This window comes from Stegodyphus dumicola, chromosome 8 (genome assembly GCF_044657685.1).
Source record: "Stegodyphus dumicola isolate Sdum_Otavi_A_Nest chromosome 8, ASM4465768v1".
Lineage (NCBI taxonomy): Eukaryota > Metazoa > Arthropoda > Arachnida > Araneae > Eresidae > Stegodyphus > Stegodyphus dumicola.
This window is the reverse complement of record NC_140775.1, coordinates 18333934-18354140: the sequence shown is the minus strand read 5'-3', so window position 1 is coordinate 18354140 and position 20207 is coordinate 18333934. Positions and strand designations below refer to the sequence as shown.

The window sequence follows — 20207 nt, the reverse complement described above, 5'->3', positions numbered from 1 at the left end:
CTTTCTATAGTTCTTCTGAGTTCAAAAGATTCTGGAAAAAAAAAAAAAAAAAAAAAAATTAGCTTTATGCAAATATTTTTGCCAAATGATGTTGAGAAAATGAAATTTATATTTTCTTTGTTATTATAGCAGTGCTTTGAAAAACTATAGTTTTAAATTTGTTTTATGTTAAATACGGATTTCAGATTTTGCTTTAATTAGAAGCCCTGAAGGTTAAGTAAAACTATTCTTATTGAGGTATGAAGTATTTCAGAGATTCGAAAAACCTACGAGAATTCGATTTCGGATTAGCGAAAATTTGGGATTTATACCCTTTTTAATTGTTTTATAACAACATTGCAATCAAGGAACATTTGCTTTTGAGGCCACAAAAGATGGAATCCGAAGGTCCCTCTAGCGTCGAGCCTAATAGCCCTTCTGGGCCAAAAAAGAGTATGGCAACATTCAACAGTGCATCGGAAATTCTAAAGATATGCTGTTTTAAAGATTTTCTGTTTTTACCGTTGTGTTGAATTTAATGCAGCGTAAGTACGAAGAAAGGTGGTGTTTAATATTAAAATTAAAAAGATAGAGAAAAGTTGTGTTAGCAGGAATTAGTCCAAAACCAGATTGATAAATTGCGAATTCTATGAGTGCATAAAACCTTAACAAACATTCTTATGTTACGTTAGAATCCGAATCCATTCATATTTTCTTTTCTTTTCTTTATTATTATCACTACTCTATTTATTACTTTAAACGTCTTAAAGGTTGGGCATGAAGCCACGATTGTATATTTAAAATGTTCTTACATAAAGGGGCACATTAAAACATTTAGCCTAAAAATAGCAGGTTTGTTATTTGTTTACGGTAAAATATGCGAGAGATATCTACATTGGACGAGCTGAAAATGCCTAACATTGAATACTGCTGCTAGCTAAATATACCACAGTTATGTAAATATGCTATTACGTCAAGATCACTAGGAGCATTTCAAATGCACTCAATTAACCTTATCTAAATGTCAAGTCTATTTAAATTCTACTTTTACAGAGGGCATATCGTGCAGGAATAGTCCTACCAACATTATCTAAATGAGGGTATCGCGGTATGTCAATCCTTTTCATTGAAAGGAGAATCCGTGAAAATTGCAGAGATTTTCCCCCCAGACTATCCTCATTACTTCTCACCAAAATGTGAATGGCGAGTAATTTGGCGAAATTCCAAACTCTGGTGCCAACTTTCGCCATTTTTCACGGCTTTCGCTGTTTATTAAAACGATCGTGGAGTGTGAAAGAAGTTCCGAAGTTTTGAGGTGGAGGTACCGAAGAGGGGTATCGAGAGAAAAGTGGCGTGGAAATTGATTACGGGTGACGACGTTGCCAACAATAGATCCTAAATAACTACGAAGGCACGCCAAGAATACCTACCCCGTAACTCCGACGTGAAGAGCAATAAAAGTGGCATGTATGGGCCAGTAGACCGAGGCGGAAAATTAATGAACTACAGAAAATATAAAAAGAGAAAAAAGAAAGAAAGAATAAGGTATTCTGTTTTCTGCGCAATGAAAAACAGATTCGCCAACGTCGCAAAGAATTTCTATTTGAAATTAATGTAAAAATCATTGGAATTCAATCGATTCCACAGCGAAGTTCGTAAAGTAATATTTATTTCCTACGTTAACTTAATTATGGTGTCTTAAAAAAAATTTCGACGCAAAACTGACGGTGATCTAGAGAAAATATATTAAAAGTTACATTCTACAAAATGTGTATGAAATCCAAAATCTATTAGCAGTTCCATATATTTTGAAATTAAATCCGAAAATGGGTCAGACAGTTTTAAAATACTATATTAATACTGCAACTTAATACTACTGCAGTGCAAAATTGAATATAGTCAATCATCTTTCTTATCTATAGACAAAATAAGTCCAGCAATGGCCTAGTGGATAAGATTGTTAAAGACTGGTAGTTTTATTCAGCTTAAAATTCTGGCAAACGGGGACTGGTTGCTTGGAATGGTTTCGCAAATTTCCATAAATATGAGCTAGTTTTTCTTAGAATGTCTTCCACAAAGGTCTTCCATAGGCAGATAATCTTAGTGAGCTTTGCTTTGCCATGATATGATAATTTTTGTAGTCGAAATGCAGGCAAATTCGGTATTGCGCAGTATTTCCATACCGCAGTTTATTTCTAGCATAGCTCTAAAAAATAGTTGATAGATTTAAAATGTAAATTAAAACCAAGCTACTCCCGTATAAAGCTATAAAAAATAAATACACGAAAACACTACATTGCAGGAAAATTAAAACAAAATTATATGTCATTCGAAGAAAAATAATTTTAATATATTAAAAAAAATCTGAAAGTTTTCAGATTTTACGTTACGCACAAAGGGGCGGTCTTTTAACGTTTCGTGCGTTACCTTTATTTATTAAATATCATGTTCTTCGCACTTAAAGTATAAAATTCGATTCAACAGCAGTATCGCAAAATAGGCTTCAGAAGGAGAAAGACGCGTTTCATTAAGCTCCTGTACTTGGATTATTTTAACGCGTATTTTTTATCATCGGCGAATAAATTTGATATCAAAAGTTTCGTCTTTAAGAGATCTTTTAAATGATATAGTCTTCTCGGATGTAGGTCCATCAATTGGCGAGATATGGATTAATTAGTGATTTTCATATCACGATTTTGTATTTCCTTTGTGCTCAAGCATTTCGACCTCCCAACACGAAGGGTCCACCAGCGGCCGAGCGGTAAAGTCGCTGAACACTGGTAGTTCGGTCCGAGGTTCGAATCCCGCGAACGGGCTGCTGCATGGGCGTTTTCGTGGTTTTCCCCATGTGTAACGTGTATACGAGCCAGTTTCCCTTAGAAAATCCTCCACGAAGGCATTCCTCCTGTTAGGCAGATAGCCCTCGAGGCTTTGCCATAATCACACACACACACACACACATCCCAACACGAAGCCCTGCATCGCTTCGCTTCAACTTGCACCGTCGGACACCTAATTTACGACTTGACCGTAAGCAGTATTCCCCCCTGCAAACCCCAGGACAGCGCTATTGTATTTCCCCTCAAATCGACTCTTTCATTCAAAGCGCAGTTCAAAGGGAACTGTGCTTTTGTTTTACCAAGCATCTCTCAGAAGGAACTCATCCCAGAATAACAGGACCAAGTCTAATCACCTAGACGGCATGAGAGGATCACAAGTTTAAAAATTTGAAAGGAATCGGACGAGTGGTTCATTTTCTACAACATTTGTCGATTTTTTTTTTTTTTTTTTGGACTTAGTCGTCGGGGCGATTACAGCATTAGTGATCTGCAAATTTGCATACCCTCAACAGTGTGTGTGAATAATCCAGCAGTGACAAACAGGTCATTTAGTTACTTAGTGTGTGCTATTTAATCACTAGTAGCAGAGTGTGCGATAGTTATTCAGGTACCAATTAATCAGCGGCAATGTGTGCGATAATCATCAGCAGTGTGAATGGAAATTTTTAATAGTGTCAAGTTCCTTTTTCAGTTATGAAAGTGTTCAATTTGTGCATAGTGTCTCTGCATTTTGCTTTTGCAAAGTTTGCATTACGTGTTTTTGTGCTTGTGAATCTCAACCTAATTGGATTACTAAAGTCACAGATGAAACACATATAAAAACTGGCTGCCAAGGTAGGATACTTCCGAATTAACTTAATTGGTTTAACTCCTGAAATATTTATTGTTTTATAAGTACGCATTAACAATACAGTAATAGTTCTCTGTTATCTCACTGGAATATAGTGAACTAATTAAGCGTACTGCACTCATGTGTCAGCACTATCTTGGCACTAAAACTTGTTAGTGTAGTTTTACTTGCATTCGTAACTGCAACTAACTTTTATTTTATTTACCATAATTGTGTAAATTCCTTATTATAGCGCACTAAAATTTGATTGCAATTGTAGTATATAGTGCTTTTGCTTGTGTAACGCAGTATTTCTGTCAGCATATAATTTATAAGTTAGTAACTTTATTATGTCAAAATTAATTTCTTATGTAGTTAAGTATTATGTAGCTAGTAATTTTATTATGTTATAAATTATGTTAGTAATTTTATTATGTTATAAATTATGTTAGTAATTTTATTTTGTCAAAAGTGATTTATTTTATCTGCAATACGTGCTATTTCAGAAATAGCCTTGGTTTCTTGTGTTCATTCAGTAACAGCATTGTGTTAATTCAGTAAAAGGATTGTATTCCTGTGTTAATTACAATTCAAGCAATATCTTATTCCACCAGTTTTTCTTCTACCTGCTAAGTGTTTTCATTATTTCAGCTAAAATTTTATGTCTTTTTGCTAATTGCACTTCAAGCAATGTACTAATTAGGCGTATTGCACTCATGTGTCAGCACTATCTTGGCACTAAAACTTGTTAGTGTAGTTTTACTTGCATTCGTAATTGCAATTGACTTTTATTTTATTTACCATAATTGTGTAATTTCCTTATTATAGCGCACTAGTATTTGATTGTAATTGTAGAAGTTTTACTCTTCTATTGCGACTTTTACACCATATGCTCAGTTTTTTATAGTTTTCTTTTGACTGTATTACATTCACTTGTTTTAGTATTGTTTTTGTAATACGAGTACTAGGCATATAGCACTGTTAATGTACTTAGTGGTGCGTATCTTTAGTACTTCTGCGTATTCTACTTGTGGTTATCATTAGCATTGAATTTATGTTTTTAACTTACACTTCTTAAAGACTTTACACTGCATTATACTTTATTCTCTGTGTAAGCACAACATTGTTTATCTTCTGCATACGAATCTTTTGGCATTTAGTACTAGTCTCTGATGGCAACCAGAGATCAGCCAGCAGTCATTAGCCAAGAGGCACAGACTTCAGAGGATTCTGTACAGACGCCAACTGTGAAGGTGAATTCCTTAATAGACAATTTTTTAAGACACCTAGAAAAGCACCGAGATAGACGTAAACTTACCTCAGCAGTAATTTCTGTCCTGGCAGATTACTTAGCTGATATAAGGATTGTTTTGAACGACCAAGAGGTAAGAATTGCAGAACTTTATGGTGAATTAAAGGCACTTAAGGATAAATTTCCAACTTGTGTTCCGTACTGCTCAGCTTCTGACACTGTTCAGCCCATCCCCTCTGTTCAACAAGACACTGTTCTCAGAACAGAGGAAGAAGTCAACCACGAACAGATAGTGGAAGAAGCTTTCCAAACGGTTGTTAACAAACGCGCCCGCAAAAAGCAACAAGCTCCCGTTCAGATTCCTCTTTTGGAGCACGTACTACTAATTAAAGACAAAGACGATAAGAGGACTCCAGACAGCATTAAAGAGCTTTTAAAATCTGTTATCAATCCAATTAAGCTAGGTGTCCACGTAGTACAGGTAAGATCCACACGATCTCGTGAACTCTTGGTAAGGTGCAGGGAGAAGGCACATCTAGCAAGACTAAGAGGAGCCATCACTGCGAATTCTCAATTAAGCAATCTGCAAGTTCGAGAGCCAAGAGTTCCAAGACACTCTGCTATTGTGTTCGCTACTCCAGAAGACACAACTAAAGAAGATCTTACGACAGCGTTTCGTGAAGCACTCGGGCGCTACTCAAACGAAGGTATACACCCAGCACGCTCCTTCAAGAGTAAACTGGGTCTCACGAATTGGATCGTAGAGTTTGATGTTCACATTATAGATAAAGTCCTTTCACTCAGAAGTGTCTATCTTGGCCTAAGTTCCTGTGCTGTAAAGGAATATCATCGCATTACGCGTTGTTTCAAGTGTCAAGGCTTTGGACACCTAGCCAGGTATTGTAGTGAAGAAATAGTGTGCAGCACTTGTGGGGGCGCCCACCGCCACACAGATTGCAGTGGTGATCTAACAATCTGTGTCAACTGTCAAAGGACAAACGCTTCTCAGCAATTGAATTTAGATACAAAACACACAGCAAGTGACACGCAATGTCCCATCTACAAGCAGCATATGGAGCGTCTGATGCGTCGTGCTCAGGCGAACAATTAACTTCTCTATTTGCTAACGAATTGCAAGGTATGATATTCGCCCAATGCAATCTGCAAAGGGCGTGAGCAGCTACATTAAATTTTGCTGATCTATTGGTAAGATTTAAGGCCACAGTCTCATTTATACAGGAGTTTTATACTAGTGGTGAATACATACCTGGTCTGCCAAGCACAGCTAAAATCTACTTGTCAACTTTAAAACTCGCAGGTTTGATTTATCATGGTCCATTGTCACCAATTCTAATCCGACAAACCGGACATACAGTTACAATCCTTTTAGAACTACACACTTCCTCGCTAGCCCTCACGAGCGTCTATATGCCTCCCAGTGGTTCTATGGATGATCTTCTGCAGGAACTGAATCCTGATTTTCTTGCCAGATATCCGTTTCACATTATAGCAGGGGATTTTAATGCCTCGAGTTCTCTTTGGGGAGCACGGGGAGAAAATGAGAGAGGCCGGAAGGTTCTAGACTTTATCTCGGAAAGTCGGCTAGTTGTGATCAACTCTGAGGAGTTCCCTCCCACTTTCTTTACAACTAGGGCGGAGGGTTGGCCTGATCTGACTTTAGCTTCATCCCCACTAGCACATCTTATCAGCAATTGGAGAGTCAGTGCCGAGCATATATTACACACAGTATCGCTTAAAGACGAAATATGGCGGACATTCCAAGTTCATGCAACAGTGCAGGCTGATTTTGCCCTAGTACCTCAAAGGACTAGACAACTGTACATCTGGTAACGATTTGGACAGGATCTACGATAAATTAATACATGATCTAATGGCAGTTGCTCGGATGTCATACAAAAGGAAGAGATTGAAAATATCTGACTCTTTATCCTGGTGGAACGGCAAACTTACGGAGCAGAGGAGTAGAGTTAGGGCTTTACGCAGAAGAGCGCAGGCGGAAATAGACCCTGCTGCCAGGCAAAGTAGAATGCAACTTTACAGAATGGAACACGCCAGTTACAAAAAACTAATCATTAATAGCAAACTGGAAGCGTGGCAAAACCATTGCAGCAGAGTCATAGAGCATTATGGCAAGGTACAGAAAGTAGCCTGTGCGAAAGTATTTCGTCCACTACAGTTAGCAGCTTCGCAACTTGGCACTACTAGCGAAGAAATTTTGGGCAACATACTTGAAGCTATCTTTCGCAATGACACACAGGAGACAGACTCAGCACGACAAGCGGACATCAGAGAACACTATAATAACTGTAATTGGACTACCACTGAAAGTGACTCGAAGCTGCCAGCGCCAAAAGAATTGCACAGAATAGTCAAGGCCCTAGTCAATAACAAGGCACCTGGCCCAGACGGCCTTGACAACATCTTAATCAAGGTTGTGCATCAAGCATGCCCAAAGCTCTTGGTTAAATTATGCGGCACATGTTGGAGACTGGGTCATTTCCCAACAACTATGAAAATATCCGAGATAGTTCTCTTTCTGAAGGTCGGGAGGGGCCCCGATGATCCAAGATCCTACAGGCCTGTCAGTCTGCTACCAGCCATTAGTAAAGTAGTTGAACGAGTAATACTGAGCAGACTCAATCATTTCTTAAGCAAAAGAAATATAATACACCAAGCTCAGTTTGGTTTTAAACAGGGTACTTCAACAGAGCATGCTCTGACCAGTCTGTTGGACACAATCAAGGATAACCGAAATAATGATCTGCACACAGCAGTCGTGTCAGTCGACATCCAAGGGGCATTCGATTCACTCTGGTGGCCAGATGTGATCGAATATCTAGACCGAATTCAGTGCCCGATTGAAATCCTCAGGATTATTCGCAGATTAATTATAATTAATGCCAAATGGCCAACTTCAACGACGACTGGTGCGTGGCTGTCCCCAGGGTTCATGCCTGGACCCAGTCTTATGGAACCTGGTTGCCAACACGATATTTGATCTTTACAATGGTGATGAGACTGTCAAAGTCCAGGCATTTGCCGACGACTTTCTGCTTTTGGTCACTGGAAGACACAGACTGCAGGAGAATGTAAAGCGAGCACTGAACCTCTTTGCACAATGGGCAACCGATCACAAACTGGAAATTTCAGCGTCCAAAACTAACATTTTACTCATAGGGCGTAAAGGTCCACTGAGGCGGAATCCAACTATAAGATTATTAGGTCATCCAGTTAGGACTGTTTCCCAGTTGAAATATCTAGGTGTCATCATAGACAACCGCCTCAACTGGATTCCACATTTGCATCATATACACCAGAAAGTAGTATCTCTTACCAATAACATGAGACGAACTACTGGCATGTATTGGGGCATTAGACCAGACATGTTGAAGATCTGGTATCGTACAATAACAGCGAGGGTGATTTTGTACGGGTCTTCAGCATGGGATATTCATCTCAATGGAAACCTGAGAAGGAAACTCAATTCTATTCAGCGTCTCCAACTCCTCATGATTACTAAAGCTTATAGGACCACTTCGACAGATTCATTGCAGGTGCTCGCTGGGTTACCACCATTGGATCTTGTCGTGGAGAGGGAGGCTGGACAAGCACGGATCCTACGCATAAAGGAAGATTTTATCTTGTGGGGTACCAATTACCGCGCTCGTGATTACGAGGATCATTTCCCTCGTTCTCTAGGACATCCGGCGGACATAAATTATGATGACAAAGTCACCATAGAGCCCTTAATTCCGGCTAGGCACGAAATTTGTCTTTATACGGATGGTTCCAAAACGGAGCTTGGCACAGGTAGCGGCTTCTGCGTCATGCGAGGCAATACTATCTGCTACACTTGGTCACAGAGGCTGTCAGATTACAATAGTGTATTTCAGGCGGAACTTGTAGCAATAAAGGCAGCATTAGATTATATTAAGCAAAATCTAACAGGACCAGTCAGAATACTGAGTGATTCAGCATCGAGCCTACTGGCCATTAAAGAACTCAACAGCAAAGCGGATTCTGTCCACATTATTAGGGATGCTCTACTTCAGATTCCCGAGTCCCAACGACCGTACTTGAGCTGGGTTCCAGCGCATGTAGGCATTGCTGGAAACGAAGAGGCCGATAGGCTTGCTAAGCTAGCAGCTAACGACTTGAATATGCCTGTAACGCCGCTGAAAGCACCAGTTTCCTATTTAAAAAAGATTACCGAACTTAAAATGTTAGAAATTTGGCAACAGAGATGGAACAACTCCACCACAGGCCGCAGAACCTTTCGTTTCTTCCCCAAAGTTGGTCTGAATCTGGTCACTAGTAGTGCTCATCTTACACATTTCTTTACTGGACACGGACCATTTCCAAGCTATTTACGGCGCTTCAGATTAGCTACTTCAGACAGTTATAGATGTGGAACACTAGGTGATCCGGATCACTTTGCTTTCGAATGCTCTCTCACGATACCGTTTCATTTAAAAAAAACCTCTGAAGCACACTGGTTCGGGTGGTCAGACACCCTCAAGAGAAGTAAGCTCGCATTTAATCAGATTCATCGAGTAATGGACATTTGTGCTCGTGAATTCTGTTGAACAGAAGCGGTGTCAACAGCAGCTACAGCAGGCAATTCTATACCAACTACTTTCATAATTCTTACCTTACAAATTTGGTATCTTATTATATACGATAATATTCAACTACTGAAATTAGGACAATTTCAGAGACTAATGGCATGCCATTGTACCTATGTTACGTATATGCATGACAGCCATGTTTAGTGCAGTACATGAATAACTTTGCTGGAACATGTTACCTCCTAGATGCAGATTACCACAATCAATGTCTGTCTATTTGTACTTCAGTGTCGCTTCTATCCATTATTAATCTTTAAATTTTATTGTGTTTACTTAATTTTTGTATTGTATTCTGTGTATTTCAATTTACATATTGTCTTAGTGTATTGACCTGTTAAGAGTAAGTGCGTTGTGTTATGTTTTCAAATTAAGTTTGCGGTATAATAGTAAATACATATATAGAGCTCTCGGCTAGTACCATGAAATATTGTGTGCAAATGTTTTGTAACAGTTTCTAGTATTGTGCAAAATGCAACAGTTTATAACAAATATTCGTGGCCGCAGAACCAACTTTCTGATAAGCACATTGTGTATTGATTGTTATTTTGTAGTATTCGCCATTTTATTTCAGTGTGTATGTACAGTATTCCATTAAGTATCTTGTATAATTTTTTCTATTAATGTGGAATATAATAGTAAGTGTGATGTATAATAGTAGTATTGAACCAGACTTTCTTGGTTGTAGAACTTTGTAAATATGTATTGAAATATTTTGCTGGATTTAATGTTTTGAAATGACTCGTATTCTAACTCTGCTACAATATATTATATTCCTAATTTCACTGTGACTGTTTCCAAAGGTTATTGTCTAGTGTTCTTTAGTTTTAGCGTTACAGTACAGCATCATGTACAGAATTGTCTACTTTTCTGATACGAGCAGTGTATATGTTGTGTTTTATTTGTAGTATCAGCTTTACTATGTCAGTGTGTACTTTTCTGATACGAGCAGTGTATATAGTGTGTTTTATTTGTAGTATCAGTTTTACTATGTTAGTGTGTTTTTCAGTATTATAGTAATATATTGCATAATATATTGCATAATATGTTGTAATGTGCGGAATTATAAATGTTAGTCTTAAATTTTACTGTTTTTGTTTTACCTTTACCAGTTTTGTATCAATGCAGCTTTGTACTTCTAAGTATTTTTTATTTATTATTATTATTATTTATTTTATTTTTAACCTATACTATCAGGAATGTCATATGTATTCAAGGTAGTCCTTTGTATTCCCTATCTAAATGTGACTCTGTACTTTTTTTTTTTTTTAATTTAGACTTAATAAATGTCTGCAGGGCGGACATCATACTGCAAGGGCTTGTTCCCGGTCAGTAATCCTCCTTAGCAGTGTAAAAGTAAAAAAAAAAGTATCGCAAAATAATTTTAAAATGAGCATATCTTTAGAATTTTCGATACACAGTCTCGCGTGCTGGAGATAAAAACATTTTTTAGTCTAAAGGGTCAGTTTGCCCCGAAGGACTAGCTTTGGCATTTTAAGTTGGTTCACTTTTCAAATTGTGGCCAACAAATATTATTACCCTGTGTTATATATAAAGAAATTAAGTAATGAAAAATCTCCATAAATGTATGTATATTTCTCCCACTTAGATAAAACAACGGTACCTAGAGCCATCAAATTTTCAACAACGTAATCAATCTTCTATCGAATATGGTCATCTGGAACCCAAAATTTGGAATTTGTTTTATTATCGATTTCATATTTTGTAACACGTTAACAATTTTTTGATTAACAAATTCAACGATTTCAAAGCGAGCAATAGCACCTCTGCACGGGAAAAAAAAAAAAAAAAAAAAAAAAAAATTCTCTCAAGCGCGCGAGACTGTGTATCGAAAATTCTAAAGCTTTGCTCATTTTTAAATTATTTTGCGATGTTTCTGTTGAATTGAATTTTATGGTTTAAGTGCAAAGAACATGATATTTAATAAATAAAGCCTCTTTGGGCGTAATGTAAAATCTGAAAGCTTTCAGATCCCCCCCCCCTCCCCCCGTACAGTGTTTTCATTCCTCGCTTTGAAATCGTTGAGTTTGTTAATCAAGAATTCTTTAATGTCTGACAAAATATGAAATAGATAATAAAACAAATTCCAAATTAGGGCTGCCAGATGCTCCTATTCGGTGGAGGATTACGTTATTCAAAATTTGATGGCGCTAGGTACCGTTGTTTTATCACAACTCGAGAAACATACATATATTTATGCAGATTCTTCATTATTTAATTTTTTTAATATAATACAGGCTGTAATATTTGGCGGCAACAGTTTGAAAAGAGAATCAAGGCAAAATGCCAAAACGAAATTAATAGCCCTTCTGGGCTAAACGCCCTTTGGAGGAAAAATTAAAGGATTGGAAACAACAAAAGAAATAGAATCATAGTAATAAACTTTCGGATCTTTTATGTTATATTACGGTAAGTGCCAAACAGTTTTCTACTGAAAGATAACTAGTGTTCAAAATTAAAAGAGCTTTCACATCTGGTTGATTATCTCCAGAATCGATGGAAAGATTTTAATAAAACTGTATGCGGGCATAAATTGATCAGGTAATATATTTCCTAAAATGACAGTCTTGGGGGGGATGTGATAGATGCTTACCATGTGTAATTTCCAAACTCTGAGATTTTCAGCTATAGTGTGATATACGTAGTTAAAGTTAATTTGAATTTTATTTTTTGCCTTTTTTGGAAATCTGGTAGCACTGTGATAAAGGTGGACCACTGATTGGTACACTTCGAGAACCACCGACTGAGAAACCCTGGATTAGAAGAAAATGCCAACAAAATACTCGAGGGTTGTAAGCTTCGCTGATGCCTTTGTAGAAGGCTCTCTATTGTAAAATGACGTAATTAAGTTACATATGGTAAAATCACTGCAATCTATGTATCGAACAGGTTTTGTCGCTGGAAAACGACCTAAATTAGCATTTCTCAAGCTGTCCTCAGATCACGATTGGACCTGCCTTTGTAATCTGTCTATATTTCAAAAAAAAAAAAAAAAAAAAAAGTTAACTGGGCCGCTGGACACTGGTAATTCGGTCTGAGGTTCAAATCCCGCGAACAAGCTGACGGCGTGCTCCTTTACCTGGTCCCCCCCATACATAACGTGTGTATATGTGCCAGTTTCCCTTAGAAAGTCCGGCCCACCAGCGGCCGAGCGGTAAAGTCGCTGAACACTGGTAGTTCGGTCCGAGGTTCGAATCCCGCGAACGGGCTGGCTGCATGCGCGTTTTCGTGGTTTTCCCCATGTGTAACGTGTATACGAGCCAGTTTCCCTTAGAAAGTCCTCCACGAAAGGCATCCCTCCCTTTAGGCAGATAGCCCTCGAGGCTTTGCCATAATCACATACACACACACACACACACACACACACACACACACACACCCTTAAAGTCCTCCACAAAGTCATCCTTCTCCTTAGGCAGATAGCTCTGAAGCTGTGCCCCTAAGAGGTTTAATGCATTGCCAAAATCAAATAAGTTATACTATAGCACACTATAGTTGAATATATAGTAAGTATAGCACACTTTAGTTGAAATCTCAGAGTTAAGAAACTACACATAGTAACTGACTATAATTTCCTTTCCCAAAACAGACAGCCCACCAGCGGCCGAACGGTAAAGACGCTGAACACTGTTAGTTCGGTCCGAGGTTCGAATCCCGCGAACGAGCTGGCTGGATGGGCGTTTTCGTGTTTTTCCCCATGTGTAACGTGTATACGAGCCAGTTTCTCTTAGAAAGTCCTCCACGAAGGCGTCCCTCCCTTTAGGCAGATAGCCCTCGTGTGCTTTGCCATAATTGAGTAATCCATCCATCCATCCCAAAACTGACATTTTATGAAATTCATTACCAGTTGCCGTAACTGTGGACTTCGCACTTTAATCTTACCAACAAAAGAGGAATTTGAAGCACTATGATTGCGATACTTCTTGCCAACTCTTCCCATCACAACTTTTGCCGCTGGGCTGAAAACGTGATACAGTGAACTATGCGGTGTTGCTTTAAAAATTATAATTCAGTTTGCGTCTACATCTGCGCCTCTACATCAGATAAGGCTTTCCTCAGCAATTCAAATCAATACGAAGTACTGAAATCGACTTTATTTACGGGCCAATCTCAGGCGTAAACTTACCAGCATACATCCAAGCTTAATATGGCTGTGCAAGAATTGGCAGGCTGATTCATCTCATTAATGCGAAATACCAACATTTATTTAACTTAAATAAATGTTGTTATTATGTTTATAACAACATTTGTTATTATAATGTTTATATTTGTTATTATATTTGTTATTATAATGTTTATATTTGTTATTATATTTGTTATTATAAATGTTGTTAGTTAATAAAGTAAAGATCATCCGAACTGTAATAATTTTCAATGATTAAAAACGAATACGATTGTTCTGTTAATTTAATATCAATCCAAATTTAAGTGTGTAAACCAACGGATTTCAAGCACGTGGTCGTGGCAAGACAGATTTCCGAAAATGGTAAATGGCAACAGTAAAAAATTTTTTGAAGAAAAAGAATTGTAGAAAAGCAGTAATTGATTCTTTCTTTTTATAATGTGAATAATAAAATGTGAATGCACTTTAACAATAAATTATTTTCTATTGTAATACCAAAACGCATGCCTTCAGTGTAATGTTAATTTTAAAGAAGAATAAAATATTTAAGAAGCTAGCAACGGTTAAACTTATGAACCTTTTGTTATAAGAGACTTTAAAATAAATATAATTGTATTTTTAAAATGTAAGTATACTGATTGTAACGTATTCTAAAATATACTTTCAAAGAGACAAGAATAAGGTGTCCCTCGGAACATTCGAATTAATAAAAGTGGTCCCCACTTGAAAAGCGTTTCAGAAATGCTTATCTAAATAAAGCTAAGCCAGAAAGATAGTGTTTTGCAGATTTGTAGCTCTTTTATCTTTCAAAAATTTACATGACGATTGTTATTTAAACTACGTCGATCTGCTCACGAACAGAACGCGAGAGGAGGTACTATTGATCAGAATCCTTAAAACTGTGCCACATGTGTGCAAAATCAGAATAAGAAATGAAATTTCACATTTAGATCAAATTCCCTTTTTTAGAATGAGCGTTTTTGTCAGCTTTAGAATGTTAAATCGCTGTCAAAGAATATTTGTTTCTTCATTCAGTTTCCATCTCAGTCACGTCTTATAAAATCTTTCCTTGGCTTAGCTTTCATAGTCAGATTTACGTGACTGTATTAGTTGATTTGGAATCACGACCATCCTGCTGCTGCAGCAGCTTTTGGCAACTCGGATTGTTAAAATAAACACAGTGCCTGTCACTTGAAGATTCATTTTTCTCAATACTTTTATCCCTTGTTATATATCGTTGCTTGGAACATGTTCTAAAACACCTGTCTTTATTCTGTGCAGCTGTCTTGGTATGCATTTTAAGTAGATATGGATTTCTAGATTCTCAAAGTTAAAGACAGATATCTGAATTAAAATGCTTTTCTTGAATTTCGGCCAAGTAAATGTGTGTGAACTGTTGACTGAGACTCAAAATCTTTTGTTTCGAAGTGTGCTGGTGAAACCATGGGAAACAATTATATTATCTAAATGATCCGTATCTCTAAATTTACATTTGAAGATAAGTTTTGAAATTCAGCTAATATGAAATTGATAAGTCTGATGGGGAAATCTTTTGTACATGAAAAATTAATGTAATATCTATTTTGCGTTTAAGCAAATCAATGAAACGAAAATTATGATTACTTTCATCGTAATCGAAATTAAAAAATTTATTAATATTTATGTTTTCTTTTTTTTAGGAACCTGCTCGACCCGCCTTGACAACGAGTCAAGTAAGAGGTGAGACTCTGAAATTTTTATCTATTCCACTTTTCTTTCTTCTCTTTTTTTAAAAAATACAGTAGAGAATGAGCTCAGGAATATATCCATGTATAAATTTTTACTTCCTTTAGAATATAGCTATGAATTTGTTAATTAAACAGTGTATAAACAAGACATTAACGTATAGTTTGCCTACACATATGTATTATGTATCACGTTACAATTACATATTACTATCACATACAATTACACATATATATTACTAACTTACAAAACGATAAGTTAGTAAACAGAAAATTTAAGAATTAGCAATCATAAAAAAGAGTAAATATATCTTCTGTATTCATAACTTCAAATCGTTTGTTTGTGAGATAAATCTTTTGTATCTCAATATCGACTAATGATGTGTGAAACAGAACAATGTTGAAATCTGTATCGAAATTTTCTTCAACATTGTGGGCCCACCAGCAGCCGAGCGGTAAAGTCGCTGAATACTGGTAGTTCGGTCTGAGGTTCGAATCCCGCGAGCCGGCTGACTGCGTGGGCGTGGGCGTTTACGTGGTTTACCCCATGCGTAACGTGTATACGAGCCAGTTTCCCTTAGAAAGTCATCCATGAAGGCATTCCTCCAGATACTTCTCGATACTTTGCCTTAATCCCACAAATCAATCAACCTTGTGATTTTTCATGCAAGAATGAAGTAGTAATTTGCTTCACGAATACGACGAACATTATTAATTTCGAGTTTCATCTGGTAGTAAAGAAACATTATTTCCGTGAAAAGTGATGAACTTTCACATAATTCTGTAACCACTATGTGAAAGCATGTTTTGCCATTTTTTTTCTTTCGCCATGCAAGATGTTAGTACTCTAGTTCTTTCCTAAGCTAAAGAACTTTCATTAAGTGTTAAAAATAATCAACGATATTTTAACGAAATGATCTCTTCGATGATAATTCCTTATACAAGATTTGATAATAATAGTATGTATGTGGATTAGTAAAGATAGCTACTTGATTTCATGATCTTCAGTGCATCGTGAGTATATTACAGAACTTTTAACTAATGTTAAGATGTTCGTGGTAATTGCATTTTCCCATTGGTAGTCTTTTACATGCCCATACTGAATAATTTTAAGTAGCTACAAGCAAATAAAGAATCACATGTGAAATGTAGTTATTTCTCTAAATGGTATTATACAGTGTAAAGAATAAGTACAATTCTTATTCTATTTTTTAGTTATTGATTAAAAAAGGTTATTCTCATCATCATTTCGGTTATTGCATCAACACAACGCAGTGTACTATACTGTTTACCAAAAAATGATTGTTTATTAGGCATAGTTTAATATCTTCCTTATAACAATATCATTTGTACTAATTAGAAAATAAAACAATAAAATTTGTACAATGAAGAAATAAAAAAATCTCAAAGACTTCAGATTTTATATTACACCCGAAGGGGCGTTTTCGTTATTTACATGCACATACATGTTTCGAAAGCTTTTGGGCTAGTGCCTATTTGCCTAAAAATATTTTAAAACAACATATCTTTAGAATTTCCGGTACTTTTCCATTTCGGCGGCGCAAATCTCGCCAAGCAGACTTTGTTGGCGACAACATACAGTATACAAAAAAAAAAAAAAAAAAAAAAAAAAGTATTAATTCTAAGAATTTTTTATTTTGAAGGCATAAACATTTTAATATGGTTTAAAATTTTGTAAAAAGCCAATAAATAAAGACAATAAATTTGTAAAAAGACATTAATTTAAGAATTTACTATGATGGTTCAAAATCCTGATTCGCCGGTTCGTATCACGTGACCCCAAGTAATCTCATCTCACGTAAACTACGCTACAAAAATCTAATTCTCTCAGTCATTATCTGCATTAACTTCAAGTTAAATCTTAATTTTGAATACAATTTAAGTGCAAGAATTATTTCAATTCGTACAAATAGTTTACTCAGAAATTATATAAAACCGCAGTGCTTTACTTCGCTAGTACATTCTCATTAGAATTGATGAATTTAACACTTGATTTTGCCTTTTCTATATTTTCGCCTTCGGGTGAGCGGTGTGATTGTATTCTAATTGACTTAATTACCGCGAATTGTTTTAGGGGATAAAATTTAACTATCTTGTAAAAATTCTATGTAATTGTATGCCAGTATTGAAAGAAACAATCAATTGGTAAGAAATGGCTGCGACTTTTGTTTTGAAATTGAGGCGTAAAAAGTTACTAGCGAAGATATTCCGTTTGGCATCAGTTGTACCATTATTGGCAACTTTATCGTTTGCGCCGGCAAAACAGAAAAGTACCGAATTTCCGATAGACAATCTCGAGCGCTGAAGATAAAAATGTTTTATTTCTTACAGTGTTGCCACTGCTTGCTTTGAAATCGCTGTGTTTTTTTAATCAAAACGTCTTAAAGTATTTAATAAAACAAAATCGAAATTTAAAATTCGGGCTTCCAGGTGCCCATGTTCGGGTGGAGGGCTACGTTATTCAGAATTTGATGGCTGTATCATTGATTTTCATAATGCGAGAAACGTACATATATTCATGCGGTTTCTTTATTATTTGATTTCTTTAAGTATAATATAGGACGATAATATTTCGTGATAACAGTTTGAAACGTTCAACGTTTTTAGTGATTCGAGGCAAAATACCGTTTCGAGACTAATAGCTCTTTTGACCTATCGCCCCTTTTGGCTAAAAACAAATGAAACCGAACAAAAATGAAAACAAAATGTGAAAAAATACTTTATTCTTATTTACAAATGTGGAATTCATGCACGGATAACTTAATAATATGAATTTGTTTATGACAATAAACGTAATTAAACACGAACTGCACACAAAGGAATCAGAAGAGTTAATGCAAATTTTTTATGATACATACACTGTTAATAAGATATTTATACCAATAATAAATTAAGCTAGTCAACCTTTCCTTCACAAAGAATTACAGTAAAGCTAGAAGGACTTCACATGGAACTATGTTATTAAATTTTTTTCTGATATTGCACTAACCACGATGAAAAGTAATTGAATTCAAATGAAAAATAATAAAAAAGTAACAAGAGCCCCATTTACTACAATGCCAGATTTTCTTGTGAATGTATGAAATACATCCAGTCCTTTCTGGATGTATAAAATAGTGCTATGTAAATTCTGGTATGTTTACTCTCGTCAAACCTTTAACTTTGCATGATTATTGCCTTGCCTGGTGATAGCAAAGAATAATAAATAGGCTAGTTTTAAATACACATATTTTTTATTCACGGAACACTGAATTCTTTAAAGTTTGACTCAGTTTTAGGAACTAAGTGGTTCACTTTCTGTTTTTTCAAATTGCTGTAAATCTTTGATACATTTACGAAAGAAATTTGTGTGAATGAAAATCATAGTTTAAAACCCGCGTTCTTCAAAAGTAATTACATATTATTCCAAAAAGTAATAGGAAAGCTTGCGTACGAACGAAAGTATTACTGAAAAGAAGTTCTCCCTAAAAGATAAATTTCCTCGAATAAAAATCTTTACGAATAATCATATTTTGACTGAAAAGAGAATGATTGTAATTTTGAAATACTTCCTCACATTCAGTTATCTTATTTCAAGAATTTTATTTGTATTTTTACTCAGACTTTTTCCAAACAGAATTCCAAATTTTATATTCTAAAGTTAGAAACTTTTAGGTTAAACTTCAGCTTTCAATAACATTTCTATTCTGCGTTAAACTTATTCTATTACAATGTCTGAATGTTTTCCCATTTTACATTAAGAGAAATAGCTTGGAGACTTCTAATCGTAATAAAACTCCTTCTTGGTAATACCGTGAATCGCAAGAATTTAATAATGTCCATACGGTTTGGAATATTCACGTTAAGGCATTTTCAGGTAATCTCTGCACTGCTGCCAGATTTTAAATTAAATTTTCTACGCGACTGTGAACGAACAGATTTTACACTCCTAAAACTAAACACATTCTTAAAATGTGTTTTTTAAGACCTCAGATGGCATTATTGTTTTCATTTAAAGAATTTTTGTCTCTTATAAATAAGAAAGTATCTGATATGGACACCATGTGACTTCGTTGTATGGCCTATTAAATTAGACACATTTTTTTGCTGCATTTCATTTAAACTTATTTCCACGAATTTCATAAGAGATCTATTTCTCATTCAATTAATTCAGTTCTCACTTCCCGGCAAGGCAAAAATACATAAAAACTCAAAAAATCTGCATTAAAATTTGAAAAATATAGAAAAACATAAAAATACCAAATACAGTTAAACAGTTAAAAAATATTTACAATGAAAATTAGAGTTTCTACGCAAAAACGAGGAATTCGGCCGGCGGCAAGAAGGCAGATTTTTCAGTGCATAAAACTGAGAGTTTACTTTCGGCCCTACTCGGCAAAAACACACTGAAGGTGCAGAAACAGACTTCATTCACTATTCTATTGAGTTTCAAATGTAAACAAATGGCGGTTCATTAGGCTTAACTCGCCACTTTTAAATTCTTGATAATTCTACAATTATTGCGTGCAGATTAACTAAAGGCATAAGACCCTTAACCGGAATATAAAAGCCACATAATTCAATCATTTTTAAAGCAAAAATGCACAATATACCAATATATGAGAATAAAAAGACTAAGTTCACCGAACCAGGTTACAGAGTGGGATACAGTTGGTGCGGCCGACTGCAAGAAAAAAGAGGTGCACAACTACATGTTGTAGAAGTCCCATATAATACAAAATTTCAATATTCTACGGCTACTCGTTCTTGAGTTATGCGGGATACATTCATAT

The 20207-nt window shown here is 35.9% G+C and overlaps 1 protein-coding gene across 3 annotated transcripts in view; it reads left to right on the top strand.

The window, feature by feature from the left end:
- LOC118202111 (calcium-binding protein E63-1-like) overlaps positions 1-20207 on the top strand; it is a 710926-nt gene that overhangs the window by 645566 nt on the left and 45153 nt on the right. For all 3 annotated transcript variants that reach the window (XM_085821630.1, XM_085821631.1, XM_085821629.1), the window contains one exon: positions 15370-15409. In XM_085821630.1, coding sequence (XP_085677756.1) covers positions 15370-15409 — 40 coding nt within the window. The remainder of the gene's footprint in view (positions 1-15369; positions 15410-20207) is intronic.